General features: G+C 49.1%; 6 protein-coding genes and 3 non-coding genes across 9 annotated transcripts; 5 read left to right on the plus strand and 4 right to left on the minus strand.

Annotated features, from left to right (window-relative positions):
• Positions 1-997: 997 nt before the first annotated feature.
• On the plus strand, positions 998-2,485 carry YALI1_E33094g (uncharacterized protein; the record flags this gene model as incomplete). Its single annotated transcript, XM_504491.3, has 1 exon — positions 998-2,485. One exon carries the CDS (start codon positions 998-1,000, stop codon positions 2,483-2,485), a length of 1,488 nt encoding a protein of 495 aa, XP_504491.3.
• Positions 2,486-2,805: 320 nt separating this feature from the next.
• On the plus strand, positions 2,806-4,149 carry YALI1_E33112g (uncharacterized protein; the record flags this gene model as incomplete). Its single annotated transcript, XM_504492.3, has 2 exons — positions 2,806-2,860; positions 2,996-4,149. 2 exons carry the CDS (start codon positions 2,806-2,808, stop codon positions 4,147-4,149), a joined length of 1,209 nt encoding a protein of 402 aa, XP_504492.3.
• A 184-nt stretch (positions 4,150-4,333) lies between these two features.
• YALI1_E33128r lies at positions 4,334-4,418 on the minus strand. Its single transcript has one exon. It is a non-coding gene; the product is annotated as a tRNA-Gln (tRNA).
• A 9-nt stretch (positions 4,419-4,427) lies between these two features.
• On the minus strand, positions 4,428-4,519 carry YALI1_E33129r. Its single transcript has one exon. It is a non-coding gene; the product is annotated as a tRNA-Ile (tRNA).
• Positions 4,520-5,603: 1,084 nt separating this feature from the next.
• On the plus strand, positions 5,604-5,692 carry YALI1_E33140r. Its single transcript has one exon. It is a non-coding gene; the product is annotated as a tRNA-Arg (tRNA).
• Positions 5,693-6,608: 916 nt separating this feature from the next.
• On the plus strand, positions 6,609-12,305 carry YALI1_E33150g (uncharacterized protein; the record flags this gene model as incomplete). The annotated part of the gene is made up of 2 exons (XM_504493.3): positions 6,609-6,622; positions 6,746-12,305. The coding sequence occupies 2 exons, from the start codon at positions 6,609-6,611 to the stop codon at positions 12,303-12,305; spliced, it is 5,574 nt and encodes a 1,857-aa protein (XP_504493.3).
• Positions 12,306-12,516: 211 nt separating this feature from the next.
• On the minus strand, positions 12,517-13,566 carry YALI1_E33220g (uncharacterized protein; the record flags this gene model as incomplete). Its single annotated transcript, XM_504494.1, has 1 exon — positions 12,517-13,566. The coding sequence occupies one exon, from the start codon at positions 13,564-13,566 to the stop codon at positions 12,517-12,519; it is 1,050 nt and encodes a 349-aa protein (XP_504494.1).
• Positions 13,567-14,985: 1,419 nt separating this feature from the next.
• Positions 14,986-16,836, plus strand: YALI1_E33234g (uncharacterized protein; the record flags this gene model as incomplete). Its single annotated transcript, XM_504495.3, has 1 exon — positions 14,986-16,836. One exon carries the CDS (start codon positions 14,986-14,988, stop codon positions 16,834-16,836), a length of 1,851 nt encoding a protein of 616 aa, XP_504495.1.
• A 148-nt stretch (positions 16,837-16,984) lies between these two features.
• Positions 16,985-18,343, minus strand: YALI1_E33268g (uncharacterized protein; the record flags this gene model as incomplete). The annotated part of the gene is made up of 1 exon (XM_504496.3): positions 16,985-18,343. The coding sequence occupies one exon, from the start codon at positions 18,341-18,343 to the stop codon at positions 16,985-16,987; it is 1,359 nt and encodes a 452-aa protein (XP_504496.3).
• Positions 18,344-18,441: the final 98 nt, after the last annotated feature.

The raw sequence follows: 18,441 nt of genomic DNA on the forward strand, positions 1-18,441 counted from the left end.
GTATGACTCAAGTGAATGAGTCTCAATGAGTCTCGGTGACTCGCTTTGACTCAAGAGACTCAAAAGACTCAAAAGACCCAAGCCGCTTGTAGCGAACTTTAGACGCCGTGGTTCCCGAACACTTGTTTTCGTGCGGGAGCCATTGGCCAAGTCTTTGTTGGTCAACAAAGAACAGATGGAAAAAGTTTCATGGAAAAAAAATTGGTAAAAAAAGAGAGTTTGATTGAGGTTGACACAAGGAGCAACTTGAAAAGTAGTCGGTGCGTTGTGTTGTTGCTGGAGGCGATAAACCACATCACGTATGATTATTTCTGCCTATAATCAACTGGAATGTACCACAAACTGCTCCCACTACCAGTAGAACCTATTTCCCGCATCGCTCACAGCCGCACTTCCCCCCACACCCCTGTAGGCGTAACTTTCAGACCAAAGACATTAGCTCAAACACTTGAGTCATTTGTTGCATAGTATTGAGTCATCCATATCCTAAACAAGCACACGCTCAACCTTTTCTTGAGTCAAAAGCTAGTCACTGGCGAAGCAAGGTGCGTCAACAGGTTCTTCTTAAATAGCTCCTCTTGGCCCACAGAGACGTTTTTTTTTTCTCTTCATCGCAACAAGACAACTGCAATGACAGGCTACATTTCTGAACCGGCGTCCAACGCCATCATCTACTGCACCCTATGTTTCTTCCTGGTCATGGGAGTAGTGGTTGGCTACTTGCACATGCGAAAACAGAAGAAAGAGAACCAGGGCAGTGAAGGATTCTTGTCTGCGAACAACACAAAAACAGCGCTTCCGCTGGCCATTAATTTTGTGGCATCAGGTGAGTACTAACTGAACAGAATCATGACTTGCACTGCGGGTGTTTTTGGAGGCTTTTGAGACGGTATAACGACCGCTGGTGTTAACTGTCTCACCCTCCAAAGGCTGAGATTACACCGCCACACTCGAACAAGATAATGCTTGCGTGAGAAAGTGCGTTACTAACCCAGCCATGGGAGCTGGAACCCTCAATGCCTATCCCGACATTGCTGTGCGAGCAGGTGTCGAGGGCTTGGTTGTCTACGGTCTCTCTTCTGCCCTCCCCATGATGCTTTTCGCCGGAGTAGGCCCCATTGTCCGAAAAGCATGCCCCGATGGCTTTGTGCTCACAGAATGGACCCGACTAAGATACGGCTGGCTCACTTCCTTCTACCTCACCTGTCTCACCATTGGAACAATGTATCTGTATATGGTTGCTGAGCTGGCTGCTGTGCAGGCTGCAATTGAGACACTTACTGGAATTGATGCTCTGCCCGTCCTGATTGTTGAGGCTGTGTTCACCTCCATCTACACTGCTGTCGGAGGTTTCCACACATCTTTCTTCACAGACAACTTCCAGGGAGGAATGATGTTGGTGCTCATGGTAATTGTTTGTGTTGGTCTGGGAGTCTACTTCCACGTTGATCCTTCTGAACCCGCCAAATCCGGTATGCTGGGCCCGAACCTGCTCGCTAACAAGCTCATCTACATTCTTCCTGTTGCCATTGCTACCAACGATTGCTTCTTAAGTGGTTTCTGGATGCGAACTTTTGCTTCAAAGAACAATGTTGAGCTATTCTGGGCCTGCGCTATTGCCAGCTCTATCGTTCTTATTGTTCTGACCGTTGTTGGTCTTACTGGCTTGCTTGCTGTCTGGGCTAAGCTTGAGATTGATGGACAGGTCTTTGTGTACGGAGACGAGCGATCTGCTCTCGCTTTCTTCTACGTTCTCAAGGAGATGCCTGGGTGGGTGATTGGGTTCACCGTTGCATTTGTCCTGTCTCTCTCCGTCGCTTCTTATGACTCCTCTCAGTCTGCGATGGCTTCCACTATCTCCAACGACTTCTTCCGAAACAAGATTCCCATGGTCTGGGTGCGTCTTATTGTGCTGTGCATCAACGCCCCCGTCATCGTGGTTGCCCTCAAAGCCCCCAACGTTCTGAACATTTTCCTGATTGCCGATCTTTTCTCGGCAGCCGTTATCCCCATTATGTTCTGTGGTCTTTCCAAGCGAATGTACTTTATTTCTGGCTGGGAGGTCATCGGAGGCGGTTTCGGAGGTATGCTTACAGTATTCATTTTCGGATCCATCTACTTCAAGAGTGCCCGAGAGGGTATCAAGCTGATTATTCTATTGGAGGGTCTATACGGGGATGACTGGTCTGCTTTTGGAGCCTTTGTGGCCGCACCTGTAGGCTCTCTTCTCTGGGGTTTCGGAATTCTTACTGTTCGTCTGACAGTTCTTAAGATCTACTCGCTCATCACTGGCAAGCCTTTCACTGCCCTTGACAAGCCTTCAGATGATAAGACCGGTATTGCTGTCATTCGGGAGATTGGCCATGTTGAAGATGACAATACCTCGGAGTCCATCATTCTCGACCGAAAGGACCCCAACATTCTCACCGAGACACACATTCTCAAGGAGCAGCCTACAGTCAAGGAGGAGTCGTATGAGGCGTAGATATGATCCCCCAACCCTCAAAAATCGCATTTGCGTTCTTAGTATAGCTTAGTAATTTTTATTTCTTCATTCGAATTTTATAATATACCGCAAGTGTCATGCTTTATTGCGAAATCCATCTTATCACTCACCGGAAAATGTCGTCGTAGGGGTGGGTGCGCCATATCGGCTTTACAATCCGAAGTCCATGGCCACAGGATTCGGCTGTGTGTTTGAGCCATATCTTTCACGTGTCAGGCGCGATCTCCAACCCATAACAGCGTTTCCGATATCTGCGGATTTCGAAACAGTCGACAGGAACTGACAGTTATCCTTGACAGATGACATTACTGTACTGTAACGACATGTTGGACAAGCGAGATGAGATGAGAAAGTGTAGAGTAAGAGTACTGTAGGGAAGTGGTAATGAGGGTAAGGTATATTTGGCTTGGTAACACAAACAACACACCTGCTACTATATAATCCCTGCTTTTCTGCCCACCTGAACTCCTCTGATCACCCTGGTAACAGCTGCTCCCTCTTCCCTGGGATACCTGGCTGTGGCTTTTACCAAGCACACCGCCAAGGAGACGTCCAGCCCCCACGCAAACTTCGAGGGCGTTCGCCACCTCTGGTCCAACACCACAGTCCTCAGAAAGCGACAGACAGATGTCACTCTGACTTCTCAGAACTACGTCTTCTACTCTGCTGACATCACTATTGGCACTCCTGCTCAGGAATTCACGGTTCTGGTTGACACTGGCTCTTCTGATCTTTGGGTCTACTCAAGAAACGACACCCAGGACTGTGCCAACAATGCCTGCCAAGCTACCGGCCAATATGACTCGTCTGCCTCTTCTTCCTACAAGTTCGTCTCTAACGACTTCTCTATCCAGTACGTCTCTGGAAGCGCTGCTGGAAACTGGGTCACGGACACTATCACTGTTGGAGGCGCTAGTGTACCTGATTTCCAATTCGCTAGTGCTGTTGATGCCCCTGGGGGAGTAGGTGTGTTTGGAATTGGTCTTGCCTCTGGAGAAGCAGCCAAGGTCAAGTACGATAACTTCCCTGTGATGCTCCAGAAATCAGGAATCATTTCCCGAAACGTCTACTCTCTCTACCTTGATTCCATTGATGCGGCCACCGGCTCTGTCCTCTTCGGAGCTGTTGACTCTTCCAAGTACTCTGGTTCTCTCGAGACTTTGCCTCTGACCTCGCCCAACGCCTTCCAGGTCGCTTACGGAGACATTTCGGTAAATGGACAGAGTGTTTCCAGCGGCGGAAATGCCATTCTCGACTCCGGAACCTCTTTCTCGTACATCCCTGAAGCTGCATTTGCTGGTCTTCAGAAAAAGCTCAAGCTGGGAACCCTCGAACCCAACACCCAGCTATACACTATTGATTGCAACGCTGCTTCTTTCAACGTGGACTTCAAATTTGGAAGCTCGACCATCTCTGTTCCTTCTTCTCAGCTCATCATGCCTCTCAAGAACTTTGGGCTCAACTCCAACCAGTGTGTCTTTGGTATTGTCTCTACCAAGTACTCTTCTGGTTATGTTCTTCTCGGAGACACCTTCCTGCGATCTGCCTACGTCGTCTACGATCTGGACAACAAACTCGTCGGAATCGCTCCAGCCAAGTACGGCACCGCGAGCTCCATTCAACGAGTCACTGGTTCCCTGTGAGTAGTCACACTACCATGGCACAACGCTGGTCGTAAGTCTGTATAGCTAGTTAATATGTTTGTACTGAGCGGTGGTGACGTAGGAAGTGCAAAAAAGAGGTCTGCGGTGTGTCGAGGTCAGGGACAGAAGTCCAAAGAACTCTCGAGTCAAAAATAGAAGCCTACAACGCTCGAGAATGGCAAAAAGGTCGTACCCGGAATCGAACCGGGGTTACTGGAAGGTACTTCAAGAGTCAGAATCCAAGGTGATAACCGCTACACTATACAACCAGAGAAAATTGGTCCCTAGCAGGATCGAACTGCTGATCTTCGCGTTGCAAAGAAGCTAATTCTTATTAGCACGACGCCTTAACCAACTGGGCCAAGGGACCGAATCTTAAAAAACACTAAAACATGGGTCACCAAATATGAATGTGTATTATGTAATCGCTTAAAAAAACGCTTTGTTTGATTGTTGATATATTTATCCGGTCTAGAGATGGAACAGGAAGAATGCGTGAACAAGCGAACACGAATGTCATGCGCTCTTCTGAATAACCGAATCCGAATCCGAATCCGATTTGCGGGTATAACATTGTCTTTAGGCCGCAAGTAGCTGAAATGTATTTCCCTAGAATAAAAAAAAACATCGTCTATAAGATCAACCATCATGACACTGGCTACTAAGTCACCCAGACCCGAAGAATGCACGTCAAACGTATTCTACGACAACGTTACAACACACCGCTTACTGCGTCTTCATTTATCAGCAGCTCTAGATGGTCCAGCTTGAGGCGACTACAAGTACCAGAATTTTTAATGTTTGATTGTTACTATTTTAATGTTTATCCAGTCAACAAGCAGAGGAGAAACTTGCGGAGAACTGTGAGCATGATTGTCACTTGTACAAGTACAAGTACAAGTATACTTGTATATTCAGTCTGATTAGCGGATATAAGATACTGTATAAGGGACCCACCCAACCCAATTGATGCAACTCTGTTCAGAAATACAGAAATATAAATACTATACTTGTACTTGTATCTATTCAATGGGGACCTTACCTTCGTTCCCCCAATCCAATACACTTCAACTCATGATAACAATATTAAACATCATTCGTTTTATTTTTTATAATAGCATCATAACACATTAAATACGAGGACTACCAGAAGTCTCACTTTCCTAATGTTACAGAAAACAAAAATATAAGATCATACATAATGAAGATCCCTATGATTGATTAGATATGGTTCATTAGATGGTTCATGTAACGGCTTACAATCCACTTCTAGGGACATCACGCTCCGATAGTAGCACACACCAGAAGAAGGTAAAGGTATTTCTGTTTTTTTTTTTTTTCAATTCTAATGATTCATTACAGCTATATACCTAGAAAGCCGGGTTATTGGCGTTATGATTACATAATCATGGAACAGGATATATTGTTTCAACGCTCTGTTTAAGGAAGTCCGAGAGGACGTGGCGTAATGGTAGCGCATTGGATTTCGGTTCTTCTGAACGACGTCCTCCAAAGGCTGCGGGTTCGAGTCCTGTCGTCCTCTTTTTGATTTTTTTGTGTCTACAAGTACGACTACGAGGTCTGTGAACCGGTACCTCTATTTCACGTCCAACTTGACACAATACTTGTAGTACTGTACATACTGTAGTGCTGTGTGCAGAGAAGTACAAAGAGCATGGGTTTACTGTAGTCTGGTGTTTGGTATGTACTTGTACATACGAATACATGTGACATCGTATGTCTGATAACGTGGAAGTCAGGTATGGATACGGGGTTGCGTGTAACGAAGAAGAGCACTGGTTTGTGCATCATCTTCATTTTCAAATCAGTCACGTGAAAACAGAATCAGTTTTGGGGTTGTGTCGTTGTAATCAGTTGGTACTGTATGACTGTTTAATGGCCGTTGTAAAGACTCAACAAATTACATTGCTTACTTGGTTACTCAGCAACTAAAACAAAGATGTATCCGCCCCAAGACACACCAGCAACTGTTACAGCCCCCCTCCCCCCCAATTGGTCTATCTCTCTACAGTACGAGTGGAGAATTTACCCACGAGTTTCATACTCCTCCACGTCCAATCAACTGCTACAAGGGCTTCGTCTCACTTCCCCATCATTGTCTCAGTGACCCTTGCACCCTGAAATTCGGCTAGAGCTCCGTAGTGGAGACACAACAAGACCACTACAGAACGGCAAGCTGAAGAGCTGCAGACCAAAGTATATCAAGAATCAAGAAAAAAATGAGTCTGGTTGGACATGCTAAAAATTACCCTCGATATAATTACTCGGACACCGTCAGTACCTCGTCTCCTTTTCACCCCGCTCACGAACTTTCACACGCACCACTTTAGACTCAGACTTCATGCATGCCCCCCAACCCCACGTTGAGTAAAGACAGGTCATCTTGGACCACTCTTTCAAGTCCTCACAACAGGAAAACCAAATTCTGAACGACTGAAATGGAAGATTTCGGGTGAGTACAGATGAGCAACTGGCACACAAGCCTCAACGGACAGCCAATTATCAACATGTACACACCCCAAGTGATGTGCTTTCAGACCTACAGCTCTCACTTCAGTCTGTTAAACTAACACAGTATCTCTCGAGCTGGTCTCTCTATCAGAGCCAAGGCTCTTGCCAAACTGGCCAAGTATGCCGCCACTTCCAACGCGCCCACTGCTGACTCGGATCTCGACAAGCTCAACTCTGCCCTTGGCCAGGTAGAAGACAAGTCCGGTATCCCCATGAGTCCCAAGGAGCTGGAGGTGCTTCTTGCTCTGGCTGGTTCTGCCAAGTACGTGGCCAACATCGACAGAGCTGCTTCCTTGCTCCAGCAGCTCGGCCAATACCTCATTGAATCGCCCAAACAGGTTTTTGCCAAGTGCCCCGTCATCCGAAAGGTCTACCCGTCCCCCTGGGAGCTTGTTACCAAGGCCGTGACTGCCGCAGTGCTGGATCTCGGTATTAACTTCCCTGCTCTCTATGAAGAGTCCCACCGGTACATTTTCCAGTACATTTCTGTGGTCCATGAACTCTCCTCTGGCCGATCTTTGGATGTGCTGCTGCCCTTTGTGCTGTCCATCCACGGCTTTTTGGCCGAGCTCGCTCGAAAGACGGACTCGTTCAGCGTCGAGGACCGACAAAAGCTCTTTTCGGAGCTCAAATGGCTCACAGACTCGTCCTTTCTGCTCGAGTTTGAGACTGAAATGTCCAAGCTACGATCCTCCGAAGACGAGTCTACCTGGGCTTCGATTGTGGCCAAGTACCAGGTTGCCGACCTCCAGCTAGGTGCCATGGTGCTCTCTGCCTACTTCTGTGACTTTTGCCGAGCCCTAGCCACCTCTCTGGTCATCGTGGGAGACGCTTCGGAGTCGTCTGTGCTGGACTCCATTGGAGGTTTGTCTACCGAGATTTCCAACCCCGGCAACAACCTGCTCAATCAGCTCAACGAGTACGCCATCCGAGAAATTCATTCGCTCGACGAAGGTGCCAGTTACATTGAGCTCGCCTCTCCTGACCGAGTGCTCACTGCTCTCAACATCAAGGCCTCTGCTCTGGAGATCGTTGGCGTGGCTGTTCACTTTGGAATTGTTCATGAGTCCGATACCACCGGAATCATTGAGTCTTCTCTCGAGCTGACCTCCACCATGCAATCGGAACGACTTATGTTGACTCTGTTCAAGTTGGGTTCTCTTATTGGAGGATCTCGAATCTGCTCCACTCTGGTCAGATTCCTTCCTCACTACGCATGTGACCCCCGAGTGTCCCCTGAAGACGTCCGAGAGGCAACCCGAGTCATTGCCAGCCGAGCTATGGTGTCCCTGTCAGAAGACTCTGTCGTTTCCTCTGTCTACACTCTCGTCAACCTCCTGACCCCCATCGAGCGATCTGACGACCAGTGGGAGCAGGTTGCTATCTTCCAGAATGTTGTGACCGCTGCGGTCACTATTGCTATCGAGTACGGTGAGACCACCATTGCCGTGCTCGTTTCCAACGTTTTGGCCCAGAAGCTGCTCCATATCTCACCTGAGATTGACCAGGACATTATCCTTGGCTTGTCTGACATTGCCCTTCATGTTCCCGAGAAGGAGTTCAAGTCAATTCTCAAGGTCTACTCTTCTCTGGCTAGTCACGCCTTCGAAAAGGACAACAAGGATATGCTGCTGACCGTCACTCAGGCCAGAAACCACATTGCCACCTGCCTGAAGAAGGCATACCTACAGGAGTCCTCCGAGACCATCAAACAGGCTCTTGTTGATGGCCCCAGCACCGACAAGTCTGCCGAGCTGTACCAGCCCTTTCTGTCGGAGCTTCTCTTTGGTATTGTTTCCAAGGGAGAGGTTGCCAAGGACGACCGATCTCAGACTGAAGTCAATGCTGTTGCTGAGGAGATTGGTATCTACCTGCCTCCCCTTGCCCATCTGCTTCCCGAATACCCAGAGCCTGCACTTGATTTGTCTTCCAATCCCGACCTGCAGACTCTGTTCCGAAATGCTTGGTTCAACATGGTTGTGCACGGCTATGCCCCCAACTCGGACATCACCAAGAAATACCAGTCTGAGCTGGAGAACATTGCCCGATCCACTCCTCCTCTTGTGTCTGACAACTCCCCCAACAAGATGGAGTCTGATCTGGAGCTCAACACCGTCCTTCGACGAGGCTCTTCTCGATCCAACGTCAACAATCAGAAGGCCAACATGGCCAAGGTCTTTTCTCTCAACAACTCGTTTGAGATCCGATCTTTGCACTACCCCAAGCTCATGTTCATCGCTGCCACAATGTTGGTCGAGACTCTGCGAGCCAGTACTGGCAACTGTGGAAAGGTGCTCATGTACTTTGGAGATAAGGGCTTCAACTCCGGTGAGACTGGCCGTCACATGGCCGGTATTGCCACCGATGTCACCAAGGTTTACATCATGAAAGTTCTTCGAGGCCACTCTCCTCCCTTCACTGCCCAGGCTGTTGCCGAGCAGATCAAGGAGATGTTGGTTTGCTGCTGCCATCGAGTGGCTGCCATCCAGGACGTTGCTTTCGCATGCACCGATTTGCTCATTCGAGCTGTCCCCTCTGCGCTGTGCCAGAAGCAGTCTCTGTACGCTCTTCTCGAGCTGCTCACTCTGCTGTGGAGTTCTTGTATTGACGCTGAGACCGACGAGTACGAGCCCCGGTCTGTGTTCAAGAGCAACAAGCAGGGTCTGGACATTACTCTCGAGCTATCCGACTCGTACTCTGCTCGTCAATACACACTGAAGCGATTCCAGGGCGCTGCTCGGCAGTGGGTCCAGTTTGCTATGACCAAGCTCACCGCCGACATGAAGTCTCTGCTGCAGTCCTACTTGGTCGATATGGAGGGCTCCCGTGACTTTGAGCACGTTTCTCTGGGCTGCTCTTTTGCTTTGGAGATGGGTGGATCCGTCACCGGCACCGACCGTCAGCTTGCCTCTCTCAAGGCCGTCAACGACATCCCCACCGATACTGTTTCCGGATTCTTGTCACAGTACATGTGGCGAAACGAGTTCCGAGACGACGGAGCGGCTCTGACAATCTCTTCTGGAGATGCTGTTTCCGATCTACGATACTCCTTCTACTCTCGAGTTGCTTCGCTCACCGAGAAGCTGGATAACAAGTCCTACGTTGCTCCTGTTGAGGTCAAGAATCTGTTGTTCGCTGGTGCATCTTACCTCTCTCGAGTGGGCCACAAGGGTGTTGATGCTGCTCGTCTGCTTGTTCAGATTCCCTTCCGAGCCTTCTCCGAGGCTTCCATCAAGACTGGTATCTCCATGTGGCTGTGGATTGCTTCTGAGATCCCTGCTCTAGAGTACGTGATACTTGCCGAGGTCTACCGAGGCTGGGAGACCACCGTCCATGACCACGTGGGTTTGTACTCTCGAAAGCACGATATTCCAGAGGCTGACTACGCCAAAATGGAGTATGCTCCTTCCAACAAGAAGGAGATTGACCACGACTCTACCGTGACCCTGCGATCTCTTGAGCCCCACCATGCTCTCGTGCGGTACATTTCGTCGCGATTCAACACCCTGGTATACGACTCTCCGCATGTACTCAAGCAGATCACCGTGTTCCTCACCAGCGCTCTGCAGGGTCTTCACCATGCTTCTCTGCATGCTTTGTCTCGAGAGACTCGATTTGAGCTGATTCTGCTTGCACTGGATGTTCTCAATGTCCAGAACACTCGTGGATCCAAGGGTGCGGATCGGCTGTTCCGGCTCATCATCCGATCTGCCCTCACCTGGTTCGCACAGCCTCCTCAATGGCCTTTTGGAGGTAACCGTCTGCGAATGATTTCCGAGATCCGACTCTTCTCCGAGGTCTCCGACATGCTAAAGAACGTGGGTGGTCGAAACGCCTCTTCTGCAGCCTACAAGGATCTGCTGGTGGCTTTCATTTCGGATGAGCTTATCAAGATGACTGCCTGGGCCGATCCTCTACAGAACGGTGCTTTCAAGCCCCAGCACCGAATCGTGGCATCTGCCATCTCCACCAAGACCGTTCAGGATGCTTGGAACGTGGACCCTACTTTGGCTGTGTTCTTGGTTGAGCGGTACGCTTCTGGCGATGGAGTCAAGCAGCTCGAGAAGCTCATCAACGCTGAGCCACTGCGAATCATCAACACTCCCCAGGCCGTGCCTTACTTCCTCAAGAATGCATCTCCCAAGACCAAGCACTATCTGCTATTGATGAAGCCCGTGTCTCCCATCTCGTCCATCAACCTGTTCTTGCCTGCCCATCACCCCGATTCCATCACTCTTCAGTACGCTATGCGATCTCTGGAGAGCCACGATGTCAACTTGGTTTTCTTCTACGTGCCTCAAATCGTGCAGCTACTGCGATACGACAAGGCTGGCTATGTAGAGCGGTACATTCTGGAGACTGCCAAGCTGTCGCAACTGTTTGCCCACCAGATTATCTGGAATATTATGGCCAACTCCTACAAGGATGAGGACTCTACTATCCCCGACCCCATGAAGCCAACTCTTGATCATGTCGTTGAGCGAATGATCGACTCGTTCGACGCCGAGGAGAAGTCCTTCTATGAACGAGAGTTTGGCTTCTTTGCCGAGGTCACGGACATTTCCGGAAAGCTCAAGCCCTACATCAAAAAGACTAAGGCTGAGAAGAAGGCCAAGATCGATGAGGAGATCAACAAGATCAAGGTCGACGTTGGTGTCTATCTGCCCTCCAACCCCGACGGAACCGTCATTGACATTGACAGAAAGAGTGGACGACCTCTGCAGTCGCACGCCAAGGCTCCTTACATGGCCACTTTCAAGATCCGACGAGAAGTACGAGCTATTGGTGACGATGACGAGGATGTCGACGAGGACGGCCACCAGCTGACCACCACCGTCGAGAAGTGGCAGTCTGCCATTTTCAAGGTCGGTGATGACTGTCGACAGGATGTGCTGGCTCTGCAGATCATTTCCGTCTTCCGTTCCATTTTCAACTCTTACGGAATGGATCTGTACGTCTTCCCCTACCGAGTCACCGCCACGGCACCCGGTTGTGGTGTCATTGACGTTCTCCCCGACTCCATCTCTCGAGATATGCTGGGTCGAGAGGCCGTCAACGGTCTGTACGAGTATTTCACCTCCAAGCACGGATCTGAGGATTCTATCCAGTTCCAGCGAGCCCGAAACAACTTTGTGAAGTCGCTCGCTGCCTACTCCGTCATCTCCTACCTTATTCAGTTCAAGGATCGGCACAATGGTAACATTATGTACGATGGACAAGGTCATATTCTGCACATTGACTTTGGTTTCTGTTTCGATATTGTGCCTGGTGGTGTCAAGTTTGAGGCTGCCCCCTTCAAGCTCACCCACGAGATGGTGCTGGTTATGGGAGGTAACACTCAGACCCAGGCTTACCGATGGTTCGAGGAACTGTCTGTCAAGGCTTTCCTGGCTTGTCGACCTCATGCTGAGACCATCATCCAGCTGGTTCTGCCCATGTTGGATTCTGGACTTCCCTGTTTCAAGGAGCATACCATTCGAAACTTGCGACGGCGATTTGTTCTGGAGAAGACTGAAGCTCAGGCCGCCACTCACTTCCGAGGACTCATCAAGAAGTCCATCGAGTCTTTCTACACCAAGGGCTACGACGAGTTCCAGCGAATCACAAACGGTATTCCTTATTAAGCGGATTTGTTTTTCAACGGATGTATGTACTACATTGTAGTCGGAGGATCTTATGTGGGTTAATATTATTATGTGAATGATTGTTATTGTGTTTGTAAGTACAGTATGTACTTGTAGATCTGAATCAATGTTTACTACGGTTGCGTTCCAAGAAGCTAGCATCAACAATATATTACATCATCCAATACAGAAAACCAAACTGTCAACTGCATTACAACCTGTAGATCGGACTTTCTCCGTTGATTCCATCAAAGACGTAAAAGTTGTCGATGGGAATCTGTGATCGGGCCAGATAATTGAGCACCTCCTGAGCAATACCTCCTCCCATGATCGATGCAGTTGTGGCAATCTCTGCGTCCTTGCTAGTGAGCACCTGTTGTGCCAGTTCCTCAGAAATGATTCCCAGAGGCAGCTGCAGCTTCGAACACTGCTCCACACCCAGCTCGTGGAACTCCTTTGCACTCAAATCGCCCCACGACTTTCCGGGGTTTGTCTGTTCGTACTCCCAGCCTGTAAACAGAAGAGGCACGTATCCGGGGATTCGAGACTTGTGCTTAGGTCGCATGTGAGCAAAGGGCTTCGGCGTCTGAACAGCCTCGAGCACCTGCTTGAACGGCTTAAAGCTCTGCTTGAGAGAAGCACTGTAGTTTCCAGTCTCTAACTCAACTGTCCCCACCAAGGTAGCCTGCTCAGGGATGCTCATGGTCGAGGGCTTGTTGGGAGTCTCAATTTTGTAAGTATACTCTCTGAAATCAATGAAGGCGTAGGAGAAGAGACCAGAGATGCCCACGCAGATGTTAGTGGTGTCTGTCTCTTCACACAGGGTTGTAATGTGCACAATCTCCTTCAGAGTGGCCTGGGTGATAACCACGAGGTCGAACTTGCCCACAAATTCCTTGTCCAGGTCCAAAATGACCTTGTCCACCGTCTCCACGGTAACGTGTCGATTCAGCTGTGAGATTCGAGGCAGGGCAGATTCTCCTCGGTTTTTGTTCTCGTCGCCCTCCTGCACGAAAAACTGTGCTCCAAAGTCGGCATCAGAGGTGACGTGCGCATCCACGATAGTCAACGAGCCGATACCTGCGAGCACCAGGTCCTTGACGATTTCGTTGGCGACTGCCCCGATGTTGATGAGTAGGATCTTGGAGTTACGCATCCGCGCCTGCGATTCCATGCCCCACAGTCGAATCTGCCGGTCATAAAGTGCCACCTCGTCGGCCGAGATCGTGTTTTCCGTCTTGCCCACGCTGGTTTCCGTCATTGCTGGTGTTGAAAGGTGCAATTGAGATCAGGAAACTCAAACGCGTTGTGATAATATGCAGGATAATGAGTGAAGGTCTGAGATGTCAGAGGTGAATCAGGGTTGTGCGGAGGAGTCGGACGAGAAGAATAATGAGAGGTTATCTGCGAAGTTATGCCTAATGATACTGTAAGACTACAATACAATATAGTGTATAGGAGTTCATGGTGCCATCTTGGGCAATGTGCTCTTTTCAACGCTTGTAGTTGATTTGGAATTCATTGTAAATTTACTGTAGTTTCAACGGCCCAGTAGAGAGCACGGATTCGATGTTCCAGTTACTTCTGGAGTTCTCATCAGTCTTGATAATAAAACGACACCAGTCTTTCCCACTGCTGCTTATAGTATAATGGTCTCAATAATTTGTCTCATCCATAACTGATAGACACGAATTGATAGTCCTGCGTGTGGTGTAACAATCTTCCTCAGTCTCAGGGTTCAATGTATGTAAACGAGAAATGGACCCCAAACCTGTAGAAACGATATTATTCCCCACAACAATCCTAGTGTCTGGTCTCGTTCAGTAGCTCTTGATCTCTCTGTTGCAGTGCTCCTGACAAACGTATCACAATGCATGATTACTAAGCATGCGATTTCTATGTGCTTGTGGAATGAGAGATACAAGTACCAGCACTTCTACAGTACAAGTACAAGTACAAGAGAATGTATTTATTTTTATACACGCTAAAATTGCTATCAATGGATGGATCAAACAGCACAGCAAATATAGGCCTTCCCTGAAGGTCACGTTAGCTACTACAAGTAATACAACAACCACACCACATACTGTATTATACTCTCTACAGTATTTGCCCAGTCCTATTAGCACACACTAAAGACGCTTACAAGTGACCAACACGTAATTTCACACCAGTGCCTGTACACACGATGGCCTATGTAGTTTATCAAGATATAGATTACTAAGCAGATGATTGCGGTGTTACGAGCAGGGTGACTGAAATACCATTACTTGTACAAGAAATCTATCCGATATCTGGCATTTCTGGAGGTCAAAAACGTGACATTCTTGCTGATATGAAAATCACCGTCGTTTCTTACACCCCACAGAAAAACAGAGGATAAGGGCAACCAACTTAATGGTACGTAAGCTTCCCTACAGCAGGTGGGATGTATACTTCAAAAACGTGAAATATGGCTCTCGAATGAGCTGAAATTTGGACATAATCTTAGAAATTCCATTTCAAGCCCTCCACGTGAATTTTACACCTCGATCACCACTCCTACGCGAATTTGAACGTTGTCAAATACTGACGACCACGAGCCAAACCTTAACTTGACGCAGACACTCTCTCACCACTTCATCTCTTCCTCACGACATTCTGATCTCTATCTGCATCAAGTCCCCTGACACCTACTAAAATGGACATTGGAAAAATTCTGGACGTGACGCCGGAGCCGATTCTCTCGACAGATGCGGTGATCAACGCTGCTTCCGACAACCGCAGCATGGATTACTGTCTGCCAGTCCAGATGGCCGAGTTCCAACGAGAACTGACGGACCAGGTGGTCAACCTGCATTATTCTGACATTCTGCGGTTCTACGACACAATCAGTCCGACACAAAATCAGTCGTGCGCACCCTCTGATTGGGCCGATTCTCTGGGAGCCATGTATCAGGACTCGTTACTGGTTGCAACCCATCCGTACCTGCTGGTGGACCACTACATGCCCCGGAGCCTGTTGCTGAAAGAAATCCCCGACAAGCTGGCGCGTACCAGTGCCAAGTTCGCCGTGCTAGGCGACATTGTGTCACTGCTGGAAAACAAGCAATACAATGTGGCTCTGATAGCGCGGTCAGGAAAGACGTTGGATTTGGTGGAGGCATTTCTGCACGGCAAGCCTGTTTCTTTCGAGAGACATACAGGCCCATATCTGAGAGAGCCGTCGGCCAAGCAGCGAGCACACAAAACGACCATTCATGTCATGTCGTCGTCGCTGCTGGAGAGTAGTTACAATGGCGATCATCGTTTTGATCTGGTGATTGCCTTCGACAGCACGTTCAACCCAGCAGAGGTGCATGTGGAGGCTCTACGGATGCACAAGAGGAACATTCCCGCTCCCGTGTTGCGTCTGGTATCAAACCTCTCTGCTGAGCATGTCGCATACAGCTTTGGACTCACTGCTAACCCCGATAGAGTGTTTACGGAAGAGGTGATTGCAGCTCTAGTGGTGCTGAGAGACAAATCTGGAACAATCCCCGCTGAGATGAAGTCGTTGTACCTGCAGCAGCTTCAGCCATTGGCCTACTGGTTTGCCGATTTGTCTCTTCCTTGGCCACTTCCCGATCTAGCACCCATTTCCGGGTACTCCAAATTGGACGTGGAGACCTCAATGGCCTCGTCGTATCATCGTCGATCGGCCATTCCTGGAACCGCCAATGACCCTACGGACAATTCTTCTCAGCCTTCTAAGCGGTACAAGCTGGACCCTATCAGCGCAGACCACTTTGCTCCTCCACACGATTATGCACATGGTCGATGGACAGGTTTGACACAGGGGCTTCTGGAGCAATACAACTCGCTTGTTGGCCGAGAACGGCAACTAGTGTCGGAAATCGAGTCGCACAGGAAGCTCGCAACTACGCAGCAGCTCAAAATGGAGTCTCAACAGGACGAGATTGCGCGTCAGGTGCGTCAACACGCGTCCTTCGAGGAGACTATTGGCAAGCTGGAGCGAAAGATCGAACGAGGAGAATCAGATGCGGTTCGAAAAGAGGAGGCAGTTGTTCGATTGCAGGATGAGGTTGCTTCTCTGAAGGCTATTTTGGCTTCTGGAGAGGACGCAGACATCAAAACCAAACAGCAGGAGGAGATTCAGGCGCTGAAGACGAGCCTGCAAAAGGCCAATGCTACTGCTGATGCTCGGTCCAATGAGAATGACTACATGCGTTCCGAATACCAAAAGGCATCCGAGAGCGCGTCCGAGGCGTTGGCGAAGGTGGGATTGCTTACAACCGAGCTGGCTGAGGCCAACCAGCGTGCCGATGGTGAGTTTTCTGCCCTCAGAAAGCTCACATTCGACGAAGAGCGAGAAATTCGGGATTCGGAGATTGCAGAGCTCAAGGTTAAGGTGGAGAACTTGGAGGAGCAGCTCAAGAGACAGAGCGAGGCAGCTCCCAAGACATCACGTGCGAGGTACGGTGTGAGATCGAGCTCGGTTCCTAGACGAGCTCTTTCTCCTGCCGATGGACCTAATACGCAGTCAGAGTAGACGGATGACGAATGATGAAATATATTATGTATTATAGGAGGTTTAATTAATTACTGACGGATTGAGTGGTTCTATTTTTACTTACAAGTACTTGTAGTTTGAATGCAATATATTACCGATACGGTATGTGTTCCTACCCCTTCAACGCCTACTCCTTGCACCACAACTTCACTGTTCGATCCCAGCCACAGGTGGCGAAGTACTCGTTTCCAGGTCCCAAATCCATGCCCATGATTCGGTCTTGCGTCTTCCACCTTTTAGCCAGGGTCCACGAATCGGCATTCCAGATGTTAAAGTCGCCATCGTATCCCGTAGATGCGAGAAATGAGCCCGACTTGTCAAACTGAACACTCGACACAATCTTTGTATGTGCAGGGATTGTGTGGGAACATTTTTGAGCACGCAGATCCCATATTCTGACAGATCCGTCAGCAGATCCAGATGCAAGATAGAACCCGTTACCAGACCATCCCAGACTGTATATCTCTCGGATATGGCCTTCCAGAGTCTGAATACTTCGTCCAGATCGCATATCCCACACTCTGCCTACTGCATCCAAGCCAGCAGAGGCTACTAGAGCTCCATCCGGGTGGAAGGCCACAGAGTGGACACCCTTAGAGTGTCCTTCTTGAGACAACAGCTTGGTACCGCTCTCAATGTCCCACAGAGCCCAGGTGTAGTCATAGGACGCGGTAGCAGCCCACTGCCCGCTTGGATGAACGTCTAGACCTGCGATACGGCCCTTGTGGGCTTCAGACACCGTTCTGTATGCAGTATGTTCGTTGCCTTCTGTGCTGGAATCCCAGAACAGCAGCTTTCCCTCTCCACATCCACTCAGCAAGATATTACGTGCCCATTTCAAAGCACTTACTTTATCCACGTGCCCTCTCAACACAGCCTTGGTATTCAGATTCGGTACATCCATTAGCTTGATCTCGCCGTTCCACGATGATGCAGCCAGTATAGAGTCGCTTCCAAAAGCCACGGCCCCTGCTGGACGTGTGGAAACGAACTGTGATCCCAGAAGCTGATACTGCTCTATAGGGGCCATCTTATCTCGTCGTAGGTTAACTGTCTCCACCAGGGACAATTCCGACTGTTGCTTTTGTGTCGTGAGTCGGTCCCTTGCTCTCAAGATACTGTCGTTTGTTATCTGCCTCCTTGCATCAAGCAACTCTTCACTTCCTGGCGTAAAAAACTCGTCGTCGTCCATAGAAACGTCAGAATCGCTCTCTTCGTCCTGCAGACCTTCCCGATCAAACTCGTCCACCATTAGCTGACCCAGACGGGTCCGTCGATCAGCTTTGTCTTCTGCGAAAAGAGTAATGGGCTCATTCAACGATCGTAGTTTCGCTCTAACATCCTTATCGTCTGTAGGAACATGCAGTTTTTTGAGAATATCAGCTCGACGTTGTTTTTCCAACAGCTGACGGGCCGCAACGGCCTCTTCCCGAACTGAAGAAGAGTCCACCGTCGTCTTGATCGACTCCAGATCCACAAGTTCCATGTTGGTGATGAAGACAATTAGGTTGGGAGGTGCAGAATTGATACATTTGATTACTAAAGCGATATGGAGTGCTAAAGCAGGATTATGCAATGAGTGAA

The sequence above is a fragment of the Yarrowia lipolytica genome, chromosome 1E, assembly GCF_001761485.1.
Source record: "Yarrowia lipolytica chromosome 1E, complete sequence".
Taxonomy (NCBI): Eukaryota; Fungi; Ascomycota; class Dipodascomycetes; order Dipodascales; genus Yarrowia; species Yarrowia lipolytica.